The 20,259-nt window shown below is 39.9% G+C and overlaps 1 protein-coding gene across 1 annotated transcript in view; it reads left to right on the top strand.

Moving 5' to 3' along the window:
- The window catches only part of GNAQ (G protein subunit alpha q), a 328,650-nt gene extending 309,368 nt beyond the window's left edge, over nucleotides 1-19,282 (top strand). Inside the window, exons 6-7 of the mRNA XM_055426923.2 lie at nucleotides 7,989-8,142; nucleotides 15,100-19,282. Of these exons, the coding sequence (XP_055282898.1) occupies nucleotides 7,989-8,142; nucleotides 15,100-15,290 (345 nt within the window). The 3' untranslated portion in view covers nucleotides 15,291-19,282. The remainder of the gene's footprint in view (nucleotides 1-7,988; nucleotides 8,143-15,099) is intronic.
- Nucleotides 19,283-20,259: the final 977 nt, after the last annotated feature.

Here is a 20,259-nt window from a genome sequence, read left to right as displayed (position 1 = left end):
AGCACAAGCTCAGTAGTTGTGATACACAGGCTTAGTTGCTTGGCAGTATGTGGAACCTTCCTAGGCAATGCATGTCTCCTAAATTGGCACGTGAATTCTTTATCCTTAAGCCACCAGGGAAGCCCCTGTTTTTAAGAATCAACATAAATGAGATTATATGGTATGTCTTTCTTTGTCTGATTTATTCCACTTAGCATAATACCCTCAAGGTTCATCTATGTGTTGTAAATGGCACGGTTTTCTTTTTTATGGCTGAATAATATTCCATTGCATGTATATGTATGTGTGTGTGTGTTATATATTATACATGTACACATTATAAAGAAGTGCCATGTGTATATATTAAATGTGCTATATATGCATACATATACATTATACATAAATAATTATACATATATATATTATGCTTATGTCAGTTTTCTTGATCCATTCATCCATTGATGAAGAAGGTTGCTTCCATGTCTTAGCTAGTGTAAATAATCTTGCAGTGAACATGGGTGTGTAGATATCTTTTCAAGTTAGTGTTTTCATTTCCTTCAGATAAATACCCAAAAGTGGAATTGCTAGATCATATAATAGTTCTGTTTTTCATTTTTTGAGGAACTTCCTTACTGTTTTCCATAGCAGCTGCCCCACTTTAACAGTCCTACCAACTGTCCACAAGGGTTCCCTTTCCTCCAATCCTCGCCCCTACTTTTTTTTGGGGGGGGGTTTTGATGCTTACCATTCTGACAGGTGTGAGGTGATACCTCATAGTGATTTAGATTTGCATTTCCCAGTACTCTTGCCTAGAAAATCCCATGGATGGAGGAGCCTGGTGGGCTGCAGTCCATGGGGTCGCTAAGGGTCGGACACAACTGAGCAACTTCACTTTCACTTTTCACTTTCACACATTGGAGAAGGAAATGGCAACCCACTCCAGTGTTCTTGCCTGGAGAATCCCAGGGACGGGGGACCCTGGTGGGCTTCTGTTTATGGGGTTACACAGAGTCGGACACGACTGAAGTGACTTAGCAGCAGCAGCAGCATGATTAGTCTTGTTGAGCATATTTTCATGTAGTTACTATTGGCCTTCTGTATGTCTTCTTCGGAAAAATGTCTGTTCAGATCCTCTGCCCATGTTTTAATCAGAAATTGTGTGTTTTTCCTGTTGGATTTGTGTGAGAATCTTGAGAATCAATATGGGATGTTAACAGTTAGACGTATGAGACTCCCTCAACAATAACCTGAACCAGTCCTTTTCTGATGATCTTGGTTCCACCATTCGGCTTGTGATTTACACTGTGGGGAGCAGGGAGCCTCTCCTTCATCCCAGGCCAGAGATCAAGATAGAGATTAGCACTCCACCTCTTCACTGAAGAGGGAAGAGCACCTCACCTGATCAGTGTTGTCTTAAGTCACTTTCAGCTTAGGTAACAAAACACCATAGACCAGGTGGCTTATAAATGACAGACGTTTGTTTCTCACAGCCCAGGGGGCTGGGAGGATCAAGCCTTGGGCAGTTGCAGCATCTGGTGAGCGCCTGCCTCCTGGTTCATAGATGGCCGTCCTCTTGCTGTGTCCTCACATTGCGGAAGGTATGAGGACTTTGTGTGAGTCCTTGATCCTTGAGCTCCTACTTTTAAAATAACATTGGTCCCAGTTACCTCCTGATGGCCTAGCTTTTGAAAACTTACACTGGGGGTAAGGATTTCACCATATGTATGTCAGAGTGACAGACATTCAGTTCACAGCAAGCGTGGTCTGGGCAAGACTGACATTTCTGTGGCCACGTTTACCTAAGGCAGGGTGACTGTGGAGACCACTCTACCCACTGTGCTCACTCTCTGGCAGTCTGTCCTCCGTCTCTGTGACCCTTTGCTTTTCCCATGTCTCTAGAGGGTGGGGACTCAGTCAGTCAGTTCAGTCGCTCAGTTGTGTCTGACTGTTTGCAGCTCCATGGGCTGCAGCATGCAGGCTTCCCTGTCCATCGCCAGCTCCCAGAGCCTGCTCACACTTATGGGTGGGGACTAGGGAGGCCCATTGATCTCTGCTCCCTCTATTCTAGCTCTCTCACCAGGCCACCCTTCATTGCTTTCCCTTCAGGAGAAGTGGTGTATGGCGTCAACAAGAAGTCAGAAACTCCTTGGGCCCCAAGTATAGGCAGTCCAACCTGGTTAATAAAGAGCCTTAGTGTTTGGAAGAGAGTAAAAACCTTAATTGACATCCTCTTTGAATTGACTGGTTTTAACCCCAAGAGGAGGAGCTTAAAAGATTAGCACCACTTCCCTGAGACTGCTTTTAAACTTGTCTTCAGAGGTGAACAACAGATCCTCACGTGTATGACTGATAAATTCAGTGTTTCATATGTTGTTATTTTGTTTTCTTACTTGCAACTCCAGGCCCTAGAGAATTACTAAAAAGCAAGTGACACCAGTCTCCTGGGACACACTGTTCCTTCAAGAACTTGAGTTTTTATTGAGCAAACTGGATTGTGCCTCCTCTCTGCACAGTCCACCACCTTGTGAGACATCATAAAAACCTGATGTTAGTCCCATTTAGGATTTAGTCTGGGGACTTTGAGCAGGAGTATATCGATTTGTAAACATTCCCCCGGGGGTGAAAAGTATTAGAAATTCTTGCTGTGGAGTGAAAAACAACTTACACGGCATAAAGTAAGAATCTTAATTCAGTTCAGTCACTCCGTCGTGTCTGACTCTTTGCGACCCCATGAACCACACCACGCCAGGCCTCCCTGTCCATCACCAACATCCGGAGTCCACACAAACCCATGTCCATTGAGTCGGTGACGCCATCCAACCATCTCATCCTCTGTCGTCCCCTTCTCTTTCTGCCCTCGATCTTTCCCAGCATCAGGGTCTTTTCAGATGAGTCAGCTCTTTACATGGGGTGGCCAGAGTATTGGAGTTTCAGCTTCAGCATCAGTCCTTCCAATGAACAGCCAGGACTGATCTCTTTAGGATGGACTGGTTGGATCTCCTTGCAGCCCAAGGGACTCTCAAGAGTCTTCTCCAACACCACAGTTCAAAAGCATCAATTCTTCAGCGCTTAGCTTTCTTTATAGTCCAACTCTCACATCCATTCATGACCACTAGAAAAACCATAGCCTTGACTAGACGGACCTTTGTTGGCAAAGTAATGTCTCTGCTTTTTAATATGCTATCTAGGTTGGTCATAACTTTCCTTTCAAGGAGTACGTGTCTTTTTAATTTCATGGCTGCAGTCACCATCTGCAGTGATTTTGGAGCCCAGAAAAATAAAGTCAGCCACTGTTTCCACTGTTTCCCCATCTACCTGCCATGAAGTGATGGGACCGGGTGCCATGATCTTAGCTTTCTGAATGTTGAACTTTAAGCCAACTTTTTCATTCTCCTCTTTCACTTTCATCAAGAGGGTCTTTAGTTCCTCTTCACTTTCTGCCATAAGGGTGGTGTCATCTGCATATCTGAGGTTAATGATATTTCTCCCAGCAGTCTTGATTCCAGCTTGTGCTTCCTCCAGCCCAGTGTTTCTTATGATGAATCTTAATTGGGAAAGACAAAAAGCAGGAAGCCAGCACAGTTAGATTTTCATTGCACAACTCGGGCACTGGGCTGGATGTGCGACTAGCACTTCGTATCATGAAAATAGGACAGAGTGTCATGTTTCTCACTGTGGTCCCTAGCTCAGCAAGCTCTCTGCACCTTCCACCTCCAAGTGCTGATGCTGTGTGTCAGCAGCATCAGCCTCACCTCCAAGCTTATTAGAAATGCAGGCTCCTGGGTCCCACCCCAAGCTGAGTCACAGCCCGTGTCCCCAGGTGATTCATAACACATGCTAATTTGGAGAAGCCCACCTCCGTCACAGTGCTTCCCAAACCCTACATCAGAATCCTGTGGAGGGCCTGCTAAAATGTAGATTCCTAGGGCTCACCCCCTAAGATTGAGGGGGTTTTTTGGTTGTTGTTGTTTTGTTTTTTTTTTTTTCTGGCAGTGCTGCACAGCATTGGAGATCTTAATTCCCTGATCAGGGATCGAACCCATGCCCACTGCATTGGAGACATGGAGTCTTAACCACTGAATCACCAGGCAAGTCCCTGAGATTGAATTTGGTAGATTTGGTTGGAGGTATATGGATGCTAATGCTGCTGTTCAGCCACCCACTTTGCTGCTCTTTAGCTTTCCTCTGAGTGAGAAACTCCTGCCGAGGCCACACAGCATTTGCCAAATTGGAAAACAGCCTAGAGCAACCCCAGACTGCAGCTACTGGCAAAGCTCCAATGGGACGAGGCCAGTCAGCAGGCTTGCCTCCACCATGGCCCTGGGTGCAGCAGCCCTGGGCACAGAGTGTTAGCCACTACCACAAGACATCTCTCGGACCCAGGGCTGGGCATAGTCCTCTGTCTTCACCGTGTCCTAGTATGAGGCCCCTTACAGTAGACCCCCATCTGGACCTTGGGGGATCCAGTACTGACTTGAAACTTAATCAGAGAGACCTCAGGTGCCTCCTTGTGCATGAACTCAAAGTCAGGACCACTCCTTTCCCCTTTCTTGTCTCTACCCAGGGTCTAACCACTTACCCTTAGACTTCAACCTAAAAAAGGTCCCAGTAGGGCCCTCCTCTGGGGACCCCATCATACCCCTTCTGGAGAGTGCTAATTACAGTGATAAGTCTTTCGGATGGAGTCTACCTGGTTGAGGCCAAGGTACATACCCGCTCTTTAGACATGACTTCTCTGAAGGCCACACTATTATTTTCTGTAATTGCTATAACTGTAAATGAGAAAAAAAGTTAATTGTTCCATCAGAGATGTCACTATCTAATTAACCATCTTTAGATCCTTTAATTCTTTCAGTTCTTATTAGGGCTTTTGCTTTCCTTCAGTCGTGACATTTTCAACCTATAAAATCTCAGGCTACAAGTGATCATTTCTCAGTGAATATTGTTTCCAGGCTTAAAATTTTGTTGCTGGTGATGACAATCAGTAAAAGACACATAGATTATAAAAATACTGTTTTTAAAGGCTGTGCATATTATTTATATTAAAGATAAATATGTGCTGTGAAATAAACACTGTCCCTTGAAGTAACCCATCCCTCCATATTTAATTATCTAATGGTAGGCACAAAGTGTAAAGGTAAAGAGATTGTGATGCCACACACTTGGCCTCTCTGCACCAGAGCCAAATCGAATCTCAGAGACAGTTTTGAATGAAACAGAAAAGAATAGCTTTATTGCTTTTCCAGGCAAAGGGGGACACAGGGGACTGACTCATGCCCTCAGAACGGTGTGTCCCAACCCAGGGGGACTTGGTGAGGAGTTTTATAGCAGTGTTCAGGGTGGGATTGCTGGTGAGGATCAGGGTGTGTGCAGGAACTTCACTCCTTTCATCTGGCCTCTGATGGTCTCTTGGTAAGCTTCTATGATTCTGGGGGTTATCCCAACTGTGACCTATTCTCTGGAATGAAGCCTGTTTCGTCTAGTAGTTAATATCTTTCTTTTGTTGGGGTTTTTAGTTCTGCAGACAAGCTCAAAGGTACTGTTATGTGTATCCCTTGAGGCAGAACCAGGACCCTGTTCCAAGGCTGCATCCCTCACTTCCCTGATTGGCAGCTGTTTGAACCTGCCCTTTGAAACTCAGGGAAGGTCATGGAGGCTGAAGCCTGTTTCCTACAAACAAGAAATAGGGGACAGAGGAAGGCTTCCATGACCAGGAGCCCACAGCATTCTGCTCAATTTCGATTGGTGGTGATGGACTTTATCAGGTTTGGTAAAGGTCTCCTTTTGAACAGTAGATCTTTTCAACTTGATTTGAATTGAAACACTTTATAGAAGAAAAGAGCAAGACATATTCAGGATATAGGAAATTGCTTGGTGAGCTCAACTTCCCAGAACTTTTTCTGGAACAGCAGTCATAGGGTAATGCAGAAGAGTGTAGTTGGCCTCTATAATGCTGAACTGTGAAACTCAGGACACATTCTACACCAGGAAGGCAAAAGCTGAGCAGAATGTGTTAACAGCTTGAACCCTTAGTCTTCAAGGTCATCCTTCAAACATCTTTCATTCACTTCCTTTTAGAAATTTGAGAATGAAGTGGATCCAGCTATATCAATCAGAAGCATTAATTTTTTTTTTATTTTATATTGAACTAGAGTTAACAATGTTGTGTTAGTTTCAGGTATACAGCAAAGTGATTCAGTTATAAATAGCATTCTTTTTCAAAGTCTGTGAGTCTGTTTCTGTTTTGTAAATAAGTTCCTTTGCATCATTTTTTGGGGGGATTCTGCATATAAATTATATATTGTTTTTCTCTGAGAAGTATTTTATATATAATAAGATCCAGAAAAAATACAGTTCAAACTAGCTTAAAACTAAAGAGTAGTTAATTGGTTGATGTTACTAAAAAGTGCAGAAGCATCACCAGGTTTTGGCATGGTTTGACCAAGAAGTTAAAACCTAGTTTCTTTTTCTTCCTGTTTCAAAATGGTTGCTGGAAGCTCAAGGCTACACGATGCTTCTTCCACTTTTTTCATGAAAGCTGGTTCTCTGTTCCAAAGCTATTGGCAAAAATCCTGGAGTTTAACTGGACTGGTTGAGTAGCTTGGCTACATTGGTAACCAAAAAACAAGGGAAGCAATAGTCCAAGTGACAGGAACCTGAATTCAGAGCCCAGCCCTGAATCATCCTAGGTACAAGGAGAGTAGGATTATTTGTTTAGTTGCCAAATCATGTCTGACTCTTTGTGACCCTGTGGACTGTAGCCTGCCAGGCTCCTCTGTCCATGGGATTCTTCAGGTAAGAATACTGGAGTGGGTTGCCGTTTCCTTCTCCAAGGGATCTTCCTGACCCAGGGATCGAACCCACTTTTTGAATAGGATCCTCTGACTTAAACCATTAAGCCACCTGTTAGCCACCTCAGCAGGCCTTTCCATTGCCCCGGACTTGGTCATAACACATAGAACCAAGACGGGGGATGGAGAGTGTTCTCTCTCTGTTGTCTGAGAAAAAGTAGGCCGGCCCAAGGAGGATTCTCCAAATCTGCCACCTCGGTCTGTGACCCAAGGGCGGGAATGATTTAGAAGCAAGTGTCTATAGAAGGAAGAGCTGGTGAATAGGTATGGGCTAAGCGAGGAGGCTGTCTAGCTTTTGGCTGGTGAGTGATCACCCGAGTCAGAAGTACCCTTGAAACATCTTCATTTGTAAGAACAGGCTGACTAATTCCTTAAGAATTCATTGAGGTTTTCTGTTACCTAGGCTGACTTGATAGATAGCTTCAGTTGAAAACACTGAAGGTGGTGAGCAATATTACATTTGTATCTCCAACTAATTACTATGTACAGGTCCACAATTCTGTATGAAAATTATAGTGAAACAGGGAGACAGTGTGTTCTGATAAATAGGAAATGTGTGATCTAAAAATATTTTTCCATGTGTTTTTCTAATCAGGGAATGTGTGTATATATATATGTGTGTGTGTGTGTGTGTGTATGTGTGTGTATATGTTTGTGTAGTAAAAAGTAATACTTCTAAAAAATATTGATGCCCTTTGGGCAAAGAATAAAGTAACTTTGTTTTGACTGTTATGTAATAGAACTAATTGTGAAGTCCCTAGTACGTATAGTTTAAGAAATGCAAAATGAAGCCTGGTACTTAGTTTTTGATACAGATCTTAAGTATTTGGCCATGAATGAATAATTCTTGGTGGGCATTTGTGACAGTGTGCCAGGTACAACTTGATTCTCTAGGCTTTGATGATTGTTTTTCTACCTTAAAAGTTGTATCAGTGGGTGTTTATTGTTATTATTCTCTTCTGCTTGTCAGCCTGAGAGTTTGCCTAATGAAAAGAGCTGCTGAGCCTTTTGCATGTAAATCCTGATGTCATGGAAGCTCAGCCCAAGGCCACAGAAATTGAATGCATACCAAAGAAGGGTTGGACTTACAGAGCAAAGAGTTCCCAGGCTGAGTGATCATGTAATTCACGCCTTGTTTTTCTGATGATTTTTTTTCAGAACCGAATGGAGGAAAGCAAAGCACTCTTTAGAACAATTATCACGTATCCCTGGTTCCAGAACTCCTCAGTTATTCTGTTCTTAAACAAGAAAGATCTTCTAGAGGAGAAAATTATGTATTCCCACCTAGTTGACTATTTCCCGGAATACGATGGTAAGTCTGCACTCTCCAGCCAGCGTGTTAGCTGGGAAATATCCCGCCTCCTGAGACCAGGGCCAGAGCTGACACACTCCCATACTCCATCAGTGCCTCAGAAGCCTGCGTGCTGTAATTGATGGAGTATGAATCATTGTTTGTCCTGTCTTTTAATGACCTGAAATGTTTCACTTACCAACAGTGATACAAGTTACACTTACTTCAAAATATATAAGAAGCTTTCTTTTATATCAGAGGAGGGACCCATGCCCTAGTTTTGACTGTATATCAACCACTGTAGTTCCCTCTTGAGTTCCCTTTTATTTGGTAACAGTCTGCCTCTCCCTCTCTCTGGAGAGAAAACAGAATTTTGTGGTCAAGAGCCCATGGTCTGAAGTCCATCTATCAGCTTCAGATCCCAGTTCTGATACTTCCTATTTGTAAACCTTGATCAAGTAACTGAATTGCTCTGGGCTTTAGGACCAAACGTTTGTTTTGTTGACTGTAATAGATAAGTGTGACATTTCAGCATGATGCCTGACACAGATATTTTCTTTGGAGGGCTTCATGGCCCTATGAAGCCCCATCATCCTGAGAGAAGGCACTCATCTCTTAAGCTCTGCCTGTAGCACCTACTTTGGGACTCCTGTGTATGTACTTTGCATTATTTACTTCCTTCTTGTAACAAATCTTGCCTCCTCAACTAGACTGAAATCCTGGATGACTGAGCACAACACTCAACCCCTTCTGAGAAATATTACTTGCTGACAGATTGGTAACAAAATGCATCCATACTAGCCAATCTGAAACGGGTGAAAGAGTCACAACCACTGCCCTATAAGAACTTACCTGCAGAATCCACACTCAGCTCCCCACACATGCTCAAGTCTAGATTAGGAGTGGCTAACTGTGGGCTTCCTAGGTGGCTCAGTAGTAAAGCATCCACCTGCCAACAGGAGACTCAGTTTTGATCCCTGGGTCAGGAAGATCCCCTGAAGAAGGAAATGGCAACCCACTACAGAATTCTTGCCTGGGAAATCCCATGGACAGAGGAGCCTGGTGGGGTCGCAAAAGAGTCAGACATGACTGAATGACTAAACAACTATGGCCTGTTGCCTCTTTTTGTAAGTAAAATTTTACTGAAACAGCCACACCCACTCAATTATATGCTGTCTGGCTGCTTTTATGCTTTTATGCAGCAGAACTAAGTGGTTGTGATAGAGCTCAAGTGGCCCAGAAGCTCAAAATATTTACTCTGTGGTCCTTAAACAGAGAAAGCTTGCCACACCCAGCTCTCAGTGAATAGTAAGTAAGAGGACAAACTTTGAATGTCACACAGTACTGTACCAGCTGTGCCACTTACCGGCAGTGGTGCCTCCGTCAAGTTTAACTTCTCAGTTTCCTCCTCCGTAAAAAAGAATTGAATGGAATCACATATGTAAGTCACGTAGCTCAGTGCCTGGCAGAGAGAAGAACACAAACCCAAAAGCACCTATTATACAGGTGCAACAAGAGAACGGGCTATTTTTAAACAATACTTTATCAGCATAAGCTATCTGGTGTGTATGTCAACTCAGCAGCGTTTTTGTACTTCTACGAACTCCTTAAGAAAGGTAATTAGTTCAAAACTAATACTCAGTTTGGCCTCATAGCTGTCCCCAAAGATCAAGGAAGGAGCTTCACTCATCTTTCATCACATGTGTGTTTGGTGTGGTGCTGCTCTTGGAAGGGAAACGTTGCATGCTAATGAACTGAAGTTCCTTCTCAGATGCACCTGGATTCTAACGTGTAGGGATATTACCATACTGGTTTTGTCAGCAGTGTATTCCCGTCCTCTGTCCAGGTAGCTTTTCCTTTGTGCTTTGAGCTTCCTTTAAAAACAAATACTTGCCTAGCCTATTCTCTTTTCCTCCTTTTACGTGGCCACTAGCCTGCCACCAAGTCACAGATGCCCGAGCCTGTAGTCCTCAGTGCTCCTGAGCAAACCGTGGAAAGAGGTAACCTAGCACTAGCTCTCTCCCACAGCAGCAGGCTGACTCCTTAAACACGAGATCAGCCCAAATAAGATGGGCACGAAGCGTCCAGCTTACCACCCAACACACATGCTTGCCTCATATGGAAGCATGGAAGGGGAGACTTGTTTAAATTTTTCTCAGAATTTGGTGAAAATCCACGAGTGAGAAATGACCACCACCCCCTGACATAGCACAAGCCTGTAGGCAGCATGTTGACAGAGAACAGAGCACAGAGCAGACCCACCAAGGCTCAAGGCACACACACAGCATACATAGAACAGCACACCAGGGTTGGTTTTCCCGCGATAAAGACCTGCAGTGAGTGTTAGAGTACTGTTCTTCCTTCTCTGTGCAGCTTCTTCCTCTTCTTTTTACATATCTCCTTTGTCCAGTGAGTTCCCCAGATTCCCCATCACTATAGTAAGAGCATCTTCCTTCCAACATGAGCCCACTGTGAATGTTGTCAGATCTGAAGATTTTCTTTTTTACTGTCCATCTTCCCTGGTAACACATGTCACACATATAGGAAACCTGTCTGTGGAAAAAGAGTAAAAGACACTGATAGTTATTCCTAAAGCAGATGCAGCTGTCATTCCAGGAAACTTCAGGCCCTTGTAAGATGAACTGAGAGAAAAAATTCTAGGCCCACTCTGCAGTGATATGTTTATAATACACATGTTTATAGTATTATAAATTTCACACTTCCACATTTCTGTGCTTACAAGGTCTTAATCCTAATGAATGTCATTTCTTTATTTCTCTTCAGGAAGAAAAATTACTGTTTCCACATGGACTTGAATTGCAAAACTGTTCATAGAGACTTGGGATTTTTGTTCCTGCCATGATGGCCATAATGATTTCTTTGTAGTTTATGTTTATTCAGATAACAAATTATGCTTAAGAGCATAACAGACTTCAAGTGCTTTTCAGTGAAATTGAGTTATGTTCTGATATGCTTTCGAGTTAAAAAAGAACAAAAGAGTCAAAAGAGTAGACTTTTGTTTCCCAAAAAGAACAAGTAAAAAAGTTCATTCACAAGCCAGAAAGATAATGTTCTTTTATGAAAATGGAAGACTGCATCAGCTCTAACAATCTATTAGCCCATCTCTGGGAGATGGTGAAAGATAGGGAAGCCTGGTGAGCTACAGTCCACGGGGTCTCAAAGAGTTAGACACAACTGAGCAACTGAACAGTGACAACAATCACTACTACGGAATTAAGTTAACAATAGTACATTAAAGAAGCTATATATATCTCACATATTTTTGATTGGGGCACTCTTAAATCAGTATGGTGCCAGTCTTCTTAATCATTGACAATTTCAAATCTGGGCTAAGTCAGGAATTCAAACATTCCTTTTGTAAGCTGTACAAGTGAGAATAATCTGCTTTCATGACTCTTCCTGCCACTGTCTGGCAGTGTTGGATATAAGCTTATTTGCTTATAAGATTGGTTTGAAAAGTTTTCAAGTTGGCTTTCTGAAGCTTACCATGTATTTTGTTAGAATCTCTAGACCCTCAGTAGAATTGTCAAAGATTTCTTTATCCCAACTGGTAAATAACAATATTGTTTTAAAAAAAAAAAAAATCTAAGCTGTGGATCCCAAGAGGGTTTTCTGAGAGAGGAGGAATGGAGGTTACAGTGCTTATCCATCTTTCATGGTATAGAACTAACTGGAAAATGGGAGAAATTCAGATGCATAGTGCTACAAAGATGCATATAAGAAAGGTGCTCATTCTAGAACAACAGACAGAAATGAAAATTATATAAAGAGAAAAAGAAAGTGAGTGCTCAGTCCTTGATAGGTGGTAATGTTTTGGTATTGCTTTTAATTTACAACAAGTGTTAAGTTAACATATTTATCAGGATCTATTATGTTTTTAAAACAGCTCTGCTGAGATATGATTCACATACAATATATAATTCATCCATTTAAAGCATATCATTCAATTCTTTTTTGTATGTGTCATTAGTTTCATAAATTTTGGTAAAATATATATAATGTGAAATTTTGTCATTTTAACCATTTTTAAGCATGCAGTTCAGTGATACTATAATTACATTCACAGTGCAGAGCTGCTGCTGCTGTGACCCCATAGATGGCAGCCCACCAGGCTCCCCCGTCCCTGGGATTCTCCAGGCAGGAACACTGGAGTGGGTTGCCATTTCCTTCTCCAATGCATGAAAGTGAAAGTGAAGCTGCTCAGTTGGGTCCAACTCTTAGCAACCCCATGGACTGCAGCCTACCAGGGTCCTCTGTCCATGGGATTTTCTAGGCAAGAGTACTGGAGTGGGTTACCATTGCCTTCTCCGCACAGTGCAGAGCAGCCATCTCTATTTCCAAAACTGTATCATTGCCCCCCAAAATTCTATAATCATTAAGCAATATCTCCCCATTTTCCCTTCCTCCTAACCCCTGTTAAACTCTAATCTACTTTCTATCTCTATAAATGTGCCTTTTCTCAATACTTCACCTAAATGGAATCATGCAGTATATATTGTTTTGTGTCTGACTTATTTTACCTGATATGTTTTCAAGATTCATACATGTTGTGGCATCTGTCAGAACTTAATTTTTATGGCTGAATAATATTCCATTGTCTGTATATACTACCTTTTGTTTTTCCATTCCTCTGTTGAGGGATCCTTGGGTTGTTTCCTTCTTTTGGGTAGATACCTAGGAATAGAATTGCTGATTCATATGGTAATTCTGTGTTTAGCTTTTTGAGGAGGCATCACACTGTTTTCCATTTTACATTCCTATCAACAATGCACAAGGGTTCAGATTCCTCCACATGCTTGCTAACATTTGTTACCTTCCACTTGATTTGATTATAGCCGTTCAGGTAGATGTGAAGTGGTATCATATTGTGGTTTTGATTTGCATTCTACTCCAGTATTCTTGCCTGGAGAATCCCATGACAGAGAAGCCTGGTAGGCTACAGTCCATGGGGTCGCAAAGAGTCGGATACGACTGAGCGACAGAACTGAATAGTTAATAATGTTTATCTTTTCATGTGCTTATAATGAACATCTTTTCGTGTGCTTATTGGCCATTTGTATATCTTCCTGGGAGAAATGTTTATTTAAATCCCTTGCGCATCTTTTATCAGGTTGTCTTTTTATTGTTGAGTTGTAGGAGTTCTTGGTATATTCTGAATATTTATCCGTTATCAGATGTATGATTTGCAAATGTTTTGCCCCATTCTGTAGGTTGTCTTTTTTTGTCGTTCTTTTTTAAATTTATTTTTATTTTTTTAATTTTTTAATATTATTTTTAATAAAAAAAGCACAATGCCAAAAACATTAACAGTTAAAATTTCACCAAATGAAAAAATACTATAGAATACACAGTTGTAAAAAGTTACATTAAGTTATTTTACAACTGCCTCAAGCTGCAAAAAGAAAAAAAAAAATCAATGCCATACCTAAGTTATCCCTCTCTCAAAATAATGTCATTTATGTTATAAACCATGAGCACCCCATCAAAAGACGGGAACTGCTTTTGTTAATTCATATATATATATATGACTGTATCACTTTGCTATACACCTGAAACAAACACAACACTGTAAATAAAATATAGTACAATATAAAATAAAAATAAGTAACAGACCTTTGGGGCTTTACACCAGTTAAGAGTTCCTATCAGAGGGATAACAGCACCACGGCCTCACTGAATCCACATGAAGGAGGCACACGAATGACTGGATTACAGGAGTTACAGGAATGAGAGCTGCTCACTTCCCAGAAACTACAGCTCACAGAAAACCAACAAAGGCACGAGATACAGACCATTTACTTATGAATGTGTAAAACTCAAGAAATAATTTTCTTATGGTTCTGGTTAAATTATATATACCAGTTTATAACAAATGGTAAAATCTGTAACTCTGTTCAAAGTTTTAAAAGATTACTTAAGAATAGTTTCTTGTATTTCTATGCCACCTTTATAGTTCTGGTTTCTCATTTCTTAATTAGTAAATTCAGCGTACAGGTTCTATCCCAGGCTAATTTCTTTTTTTGTCGTTCTTTTTTAAATTTATTTTTATTGAAGTATAGTTGAATTATAATGTGTTAATTACTGCTTTACAGTCAAGTGTGTAGGTTGTCATTTTACTTTCTTAATAATGTCCTTTTATGTGCAAAAGTTCTTAATTTTGATTAAGTCCAATTGATCTGTTTTCTTTTTTGTTGCCTGTGATTTTGGTGTCATATCTAAGAATCTATTGCAAAATTATCAAAAAAGTTCTTAATATATCCTGATAAATGTATCATAATCCTTTTAAAAAACATCTAAGACAGTACTTGGCACATAAGAGACCCTGGATAAATATAAGAAAACGTAAACCAGCTTTTTTTAATCATCACATGTAGTGAATTAAATTCTACATAAATGTGGTTTTTTTATCAGAAACACCAGAAATGAGCCTGTAGAGGACAGTTGTAGACAGACCAGAGGTTAAGAAACAGGTTTTCTATTCTTAGAGAGATTTCAATCTGGAGAATGTAAAATGATCGATAAAGAAGTGGGAGCAGGTTGGGTGGGGAGCACACAAGGGCAAGTTGACGAGAGAGCTTGAGGCAGTTATGTGATATGCACACTTGTTATGCAGCTGAAACCAGCACAGTTAACTCAATCCAGCCAGAAGTAAGCTAATCACATCCCTACCTGAAGATTCTGTAGTAGCTCCTTATGTCCCAAAGAATCAGAGCTAAACTTAGCCTGGCCTTCACGCTACCTGCCTGTTCTCACAAGATCACGTTCTGTGGATGGATGGAGATGGATGGATGGATGGGCAGCTAAAGTGAGAAAGAGGAGCCATGACACATAGTCGTGTTGGGGAAGATGCTTATAACAGATCAGATCTGCAGTGAAGAGGTCTTCATGAGCATTAGTAAACATGGAGCAAACAGATCAGCTAGCTGACAAATGTCCCTCTTCTCCCTTGGCCAACAGGACCCCAGCGAGATGCCCAGGCAGCTCGAGAATTCATCCTGAAGATGTTCGTGGACCTGAACCCAGACAGTGACAAGATCATCTACTCGCACTTCACATGCGCCACAGACACCGAGAACATCCGCTTTGTGTTTGCTGCTGTCAAGGACACCATCCTCCAGTTGAACCTGAAGGAGTACAATCTGGTCTAATTGTGCCTCCTCGACACCGCCCTTCCCTTCCCTGGTGGGCTAGTGAAGCTAAACAAGAGGGACTGTATTTCTGTGGAAAACAATTTGCATAATACTAATTTATTGCCGTCCTGGACTCTGTGAGCGTGTCCACAGAGTTTGTAGTAAATATTATGATTTTATTTAAACTATTCAGAGGAAAAACAGGATGCTGAAGTACAGTCCCAGCACATTTCCTCTCTTTTTTTTAGGCAAAATCTTGTGACTCAATGTATTTTAAATTCTCAGTCATGCACTCACAAAAATAAGAGCTGTTTCTTCCTCTCTCTCTCTTTCTTTTCTATTAAGCAAAATGAAGTTGATTTTCCTTTTCCCAACCCATCCCTTCCTCTTGATTTTTCCCACATTACAATGGCCTTTATCCTAGTTCCATTCTTGGTCAAGTTTTTCTCTCAAATGATACAGTCAGGACAATGTCATTCAATTTAAGCCATCGACATCAGCTTTTTTTTAACAGTTTGTGGTTTTTGCTGAAGGATTATAAGTATTAATACTGTGGTTTTAAATGTATTGCTCTGGATACACATATAGAGGTTTTTTTCTATAAATATATCATCTTGCCTCACTTTGGGCTGGGACAGTGGATGCCTGTTTAATGGTTAAGTGTCTTGTTTTTTTTTTTTCTCTGAAGTTTACCTTCAGCCATAACTGGTTGCTCAGCAAACCATATAGAAGTCAGTAAAGCAAGGGCCAAGACACACAGAAGGAGTTCTTCCTTTTGAAATATCATGTGCCATTGTTCTCCCTCTGTCTCTTGCCATTTTTTTCTGCACCCTCTTCAAATTGCAGATGCCAAAAAAATATGCCAACAGACACTACATTATCCCAATGGCTGCTGTCCAGATCCTTCTCATAGGTTGCTCTTAATTTTTTTTTTTTCCTAAAACTTTTTCTCCCTCTTTTTTTTTTTTCTGTGTTTGGGCCACAATTTTAAAATGATTTTTAACTATGAATATGTGTTGCCAAAGCTGGCTTTTAAAAAAAATTAATAAGAGCTTAAAAGATGAAAGCCAGTATCTTAAAATATGAGAGAGTAAGACTGTGAAGCCTAAAATGTTTGGCTGAGAATGAATCTGAAACACCAGTTGCCAAACTGTTGGTCACTGTAAATTTGATTCTTACAGTCCATCCTTTTCTTTCCCTTAAATCACATTGTTTAGTGTCCACATTCCATGTTGAACGTCTAAATCAGCAATGTGGAAAAGTTGTCTTGTGTGATACCCCATGAAATCTGCTTTCTTTTCATTTGAAGCCAGTTTTACTCTCTTTGTGTTCTTTAAGGTCAAGTAGGTCTGCCAAAAACATTGGTCAATAGTATTACTCTGACACCTTTAATTTGCAGACTCTGAACTTACTGCTAGTTTACCATCTTTGGGATCTTAAACTGGTGACTGATTGAGTTGAACTTAAGGAAGATTTGTGGACCGAAACTCATAAGTAACCTCTGTTCTATAGAATGTGTATCTGTGTAACTGAACGTAGTGGGAAAGAGATCTAGAATTCTATATGTGCAATTTTCAACCAATGCAAAAAACACAGCACAAGTATTGATGATCTTCTGTCAAGCAGCTTGAACTGAAATATAATTTAAGAAAATAAATCATGATGGTTTAAACCTGCTGGGAAGGTAGAATTAGGCCATGATCCTGGTCTAATTTTACTACAGTACTATTTAGCAGGAGTCTATAAACTTTTATGTAAATCACTGTTTTGGAACAACAAAGGAGAGAGAAAATTAATGGCTTATCAGATGAGTACCAGAGTTATTCAATAATAATGGAATGTTCCCATTCTTTACTCTGCCAGCCTCAAAGTATACAGGTTACCTGGTTTTTCTCTCCTTATTCAGAAGGCACCTATAATTTAATTAAGAAACAGACTGCCTGTAGGTGTAGTGCAATTATGAATGCTCTAATCATTGTACATACATCTCTGTCTTGATATTGCATCATCCATACTGGCTTTGTAATCATTAATTTTTTGGCAGATTGAATGTGCTGTATTGATATGTATCTATGTAATTGTATTGTATGTCTCATAGCTAATTCACATTTTGAATAATGTTATTTTATTTACTTTTTTAAGAGAGGAGAATGTAAATTTGTCAGTTTATTTCTGACTAGGGATTTTTTTTTTTCCATTTAGAAAAGAAAAAAAAAAAACACCTTACTATCATACAGAGCGGTACTAGCATCGTGCTATATAAAATCATTTGCACATTCCTAAGTAGAGGTATACTGATTATAAGACCCAAAGGTAATTTCATAGCAAAATACATAAAATCAGTTGGAGCTTTTATACAAACATGGAAACCAACTTTGTAGAACTTTTGCCATTTGACCTAGGGTTGGAATATGAGCTTTTATACAATTCATATTCTTATTTGGCAAATGCACAGTTTAGTATTACCTCTCTGATGGCCTTTATTAGAAAGGCAGTTTTAGAAGCTATTGTGATCCACTAAGGAAATGTTTTAATAGCTAGCGACCACTGCTTGCCTGAAAGGGCGATCTTAAATTTGGTGCAGCAAAAAACAAAACAAAAAAAAAGGAAAAAAAAAGTATAAACAACATTTGAAGGCCTACAGTGTGTATAGAGAAAACCTCATCACAAGATCATAAGTGTTACAGTTTTAGGGAATCAGGATATTCTATTTAATAGAGCTATAGTAGATGTAGTCAATTAAACCTGATCTCAGAGCTCCAAGAAGCTGAGCAAAACAGGGAAAGATTGTTATATTTGTCTTCATGAAATTGGGATGGAATTGCTATGCAGAATTGAGGTTTGTGGTTTCACTGTTCATCTTAGGGTGCATGATAAGATCCCTTTTCTTGAGAAGGGAAAAAATTGATCACCCTAGTTACAGTGATGCATAGAAACCGAATTGTATCCACACTAGTCAATTGAAGCTAAAGGATTTTCTTTTTTGTTTCTTTGGGGTTTTACTGAATGGGCTGGGGTGGGAAGGGATTCTTTTCAGTTTTGTATAAAAACGAAGTTTACTCATGCTTTACATTATTATTGTGATTGCAAGCGTTCTAAGCGTGTGCCGCTGGACCCCTCTTGTTGATGCTGTCAGTAACGGAGGCCTGTGGCAAGTTGTGTGGTGACTTGGGCATGTCTTATTCAAAAACAAAAACACAGAAACCCTTCTTCCGCAGACCAAGGCAAGCAGCTGTCTCATGACTCACTTAACACGTTGCAGTGTACCAGTTTACAGATGATTTTGCCCTTTTTGCGTGACATGGCAGTTCCAACCCACAGAGAATCCCTTGTTTGTAAATCGGAGGTTTGTACTATGCCTTACAGAGCTTAAATTCAGAAGTTTGTGCCTCATATCTGAAACAAAGGGAAATAACACACCCATTCAAAAATAAATAACTCCCCTCAAAGTGTTTGTTTTTCGATACATTTTCATATAAAGAGCTCTGTTGAATGTCATGGATAGAGTGGGGGAGAAAATATTCTAGAAACCTGCATATGTTGTTTACTAGCAGATGACGTCTACAAAAGGTTTTTGAAGAACACCGAAACTTGTAATTTTTTGTAGATTAGCTAGCAGGTCTAATATTTTAAAAGGTAATTCAGCTAAAGGACAATTTACTTTTTGTACTTCAGACTATCTTGATTGTCAAGGTGTACGAACTGTAATTTTAAAATTTATACTGCCACATGATTGTAAATTTTAGTTGTCTTAAGTTAGTAATGGGTGAAAAGCTATTTATGCTGGATATGGGTCAAAAATGACTATTATTTGCAAAAAATATATAAAAATAATGGGAAGAAAGGGCTGCATAATGAGATACTGCAAGACTCAGATACTGGTTGGAAATAATCTTCAAGTTACCCTCAATTTCCCTTTGTTTTCAGTTTCTCAAAAAGAATGAATGAAATGAAATATAGCAGAATGTTAACCCATATAAAAATAAAGTGTACCCAAATATTGTAACGTATATTGCTGCTCTTCTTAAAATTAAATAAGGGTTTAAAACCACTTAATTGGTAATTGACAACATATCAATTGACAGATAAGGTGTGCTTGGTATACGCATTTCCTCCAAAGATTTTTCTTTGGTTAGAAACACACAAAAATTAAAACTAGTAATATTGTATGTTTATCTATCTCTACATATTTTCAGCGTATGTAGCATTATTAGATCTGTCCTGGTAACTATGTCTTTGGGATTTCATTTTGATTCCATCAGTTTAGGAAAAGAAATGGCTTAGTTGTATAGGATTAGCTAGAGATTTTTGGAGCCAGGCACCTGCTACTTAGTAGATACTTAGCATAAAGTTGCCATTTGTTTTTCTCACAGAATAACAGTTTCTTGCCGTCTCAACTACCAGTGCTCTTCAGTAACCCTCTTGCCTCTAGAATCATCTGTTCAAAGTATGCGTACACACCTAGCACATAGTAGGTGTTCAAGTATTAATTTTCTTCTTACCTCCCTTATCATGTATCCTCCATTTCCCTGTATGATTCCAACCCAATAGTAAACAACATTTACACGTTATGAAAACATCTATGGGTAAAATTGGATCTCACTTGGATGAAGGAATTCTAACTTCCATATAAGCTTTGGTAGACAAAAAACAGGGAGGAAGATATTCTTCAGTAGAATATTTTTAAATTTAGAAAATAAAGATGGAAATTTACTATGTAACTTTTTTCAGGTTACTTTGACTGAAACACGTTTTTGGTGGACTTCTTTTCCTCAAAGAACTCTCTAAATGAAATTTGCTGGATTCCTCACCTGTCATCATGTTGGAAACCCTTCCTAGACTTATGTATTTAGGGAGTTTTGTTAGAAAACATTTTTAACTTGCAGTATTTAAAAGAATCATATTTACTGTTCTTAAAATGTCATTCAAATGCATGTATTGTCTATTGTTTGGGGATGGGAACTAGTTTTGCAAAAAAAACACCTAA

Source organism: Moschus berezovskii, chromosome 7 (assembly GCF_049115385.1).
Source record: "Moschus berezovskii isolate FMDL1 chromosome 7, NW_MosBer_1.0, whole genome shotgun sequence".
Classification (NCBI taxonomy): Eukaryota; Metazoa; Chordata; class Mammalia; order Artiodactyla; family Moschidae; genus Moschus; species Moschus berezovskii.
The sequence above is the reverse complement of the archived record's forward strand: the minus strand, read 5'-3'. Positions and strand labels throughout refer to the sequence as shown.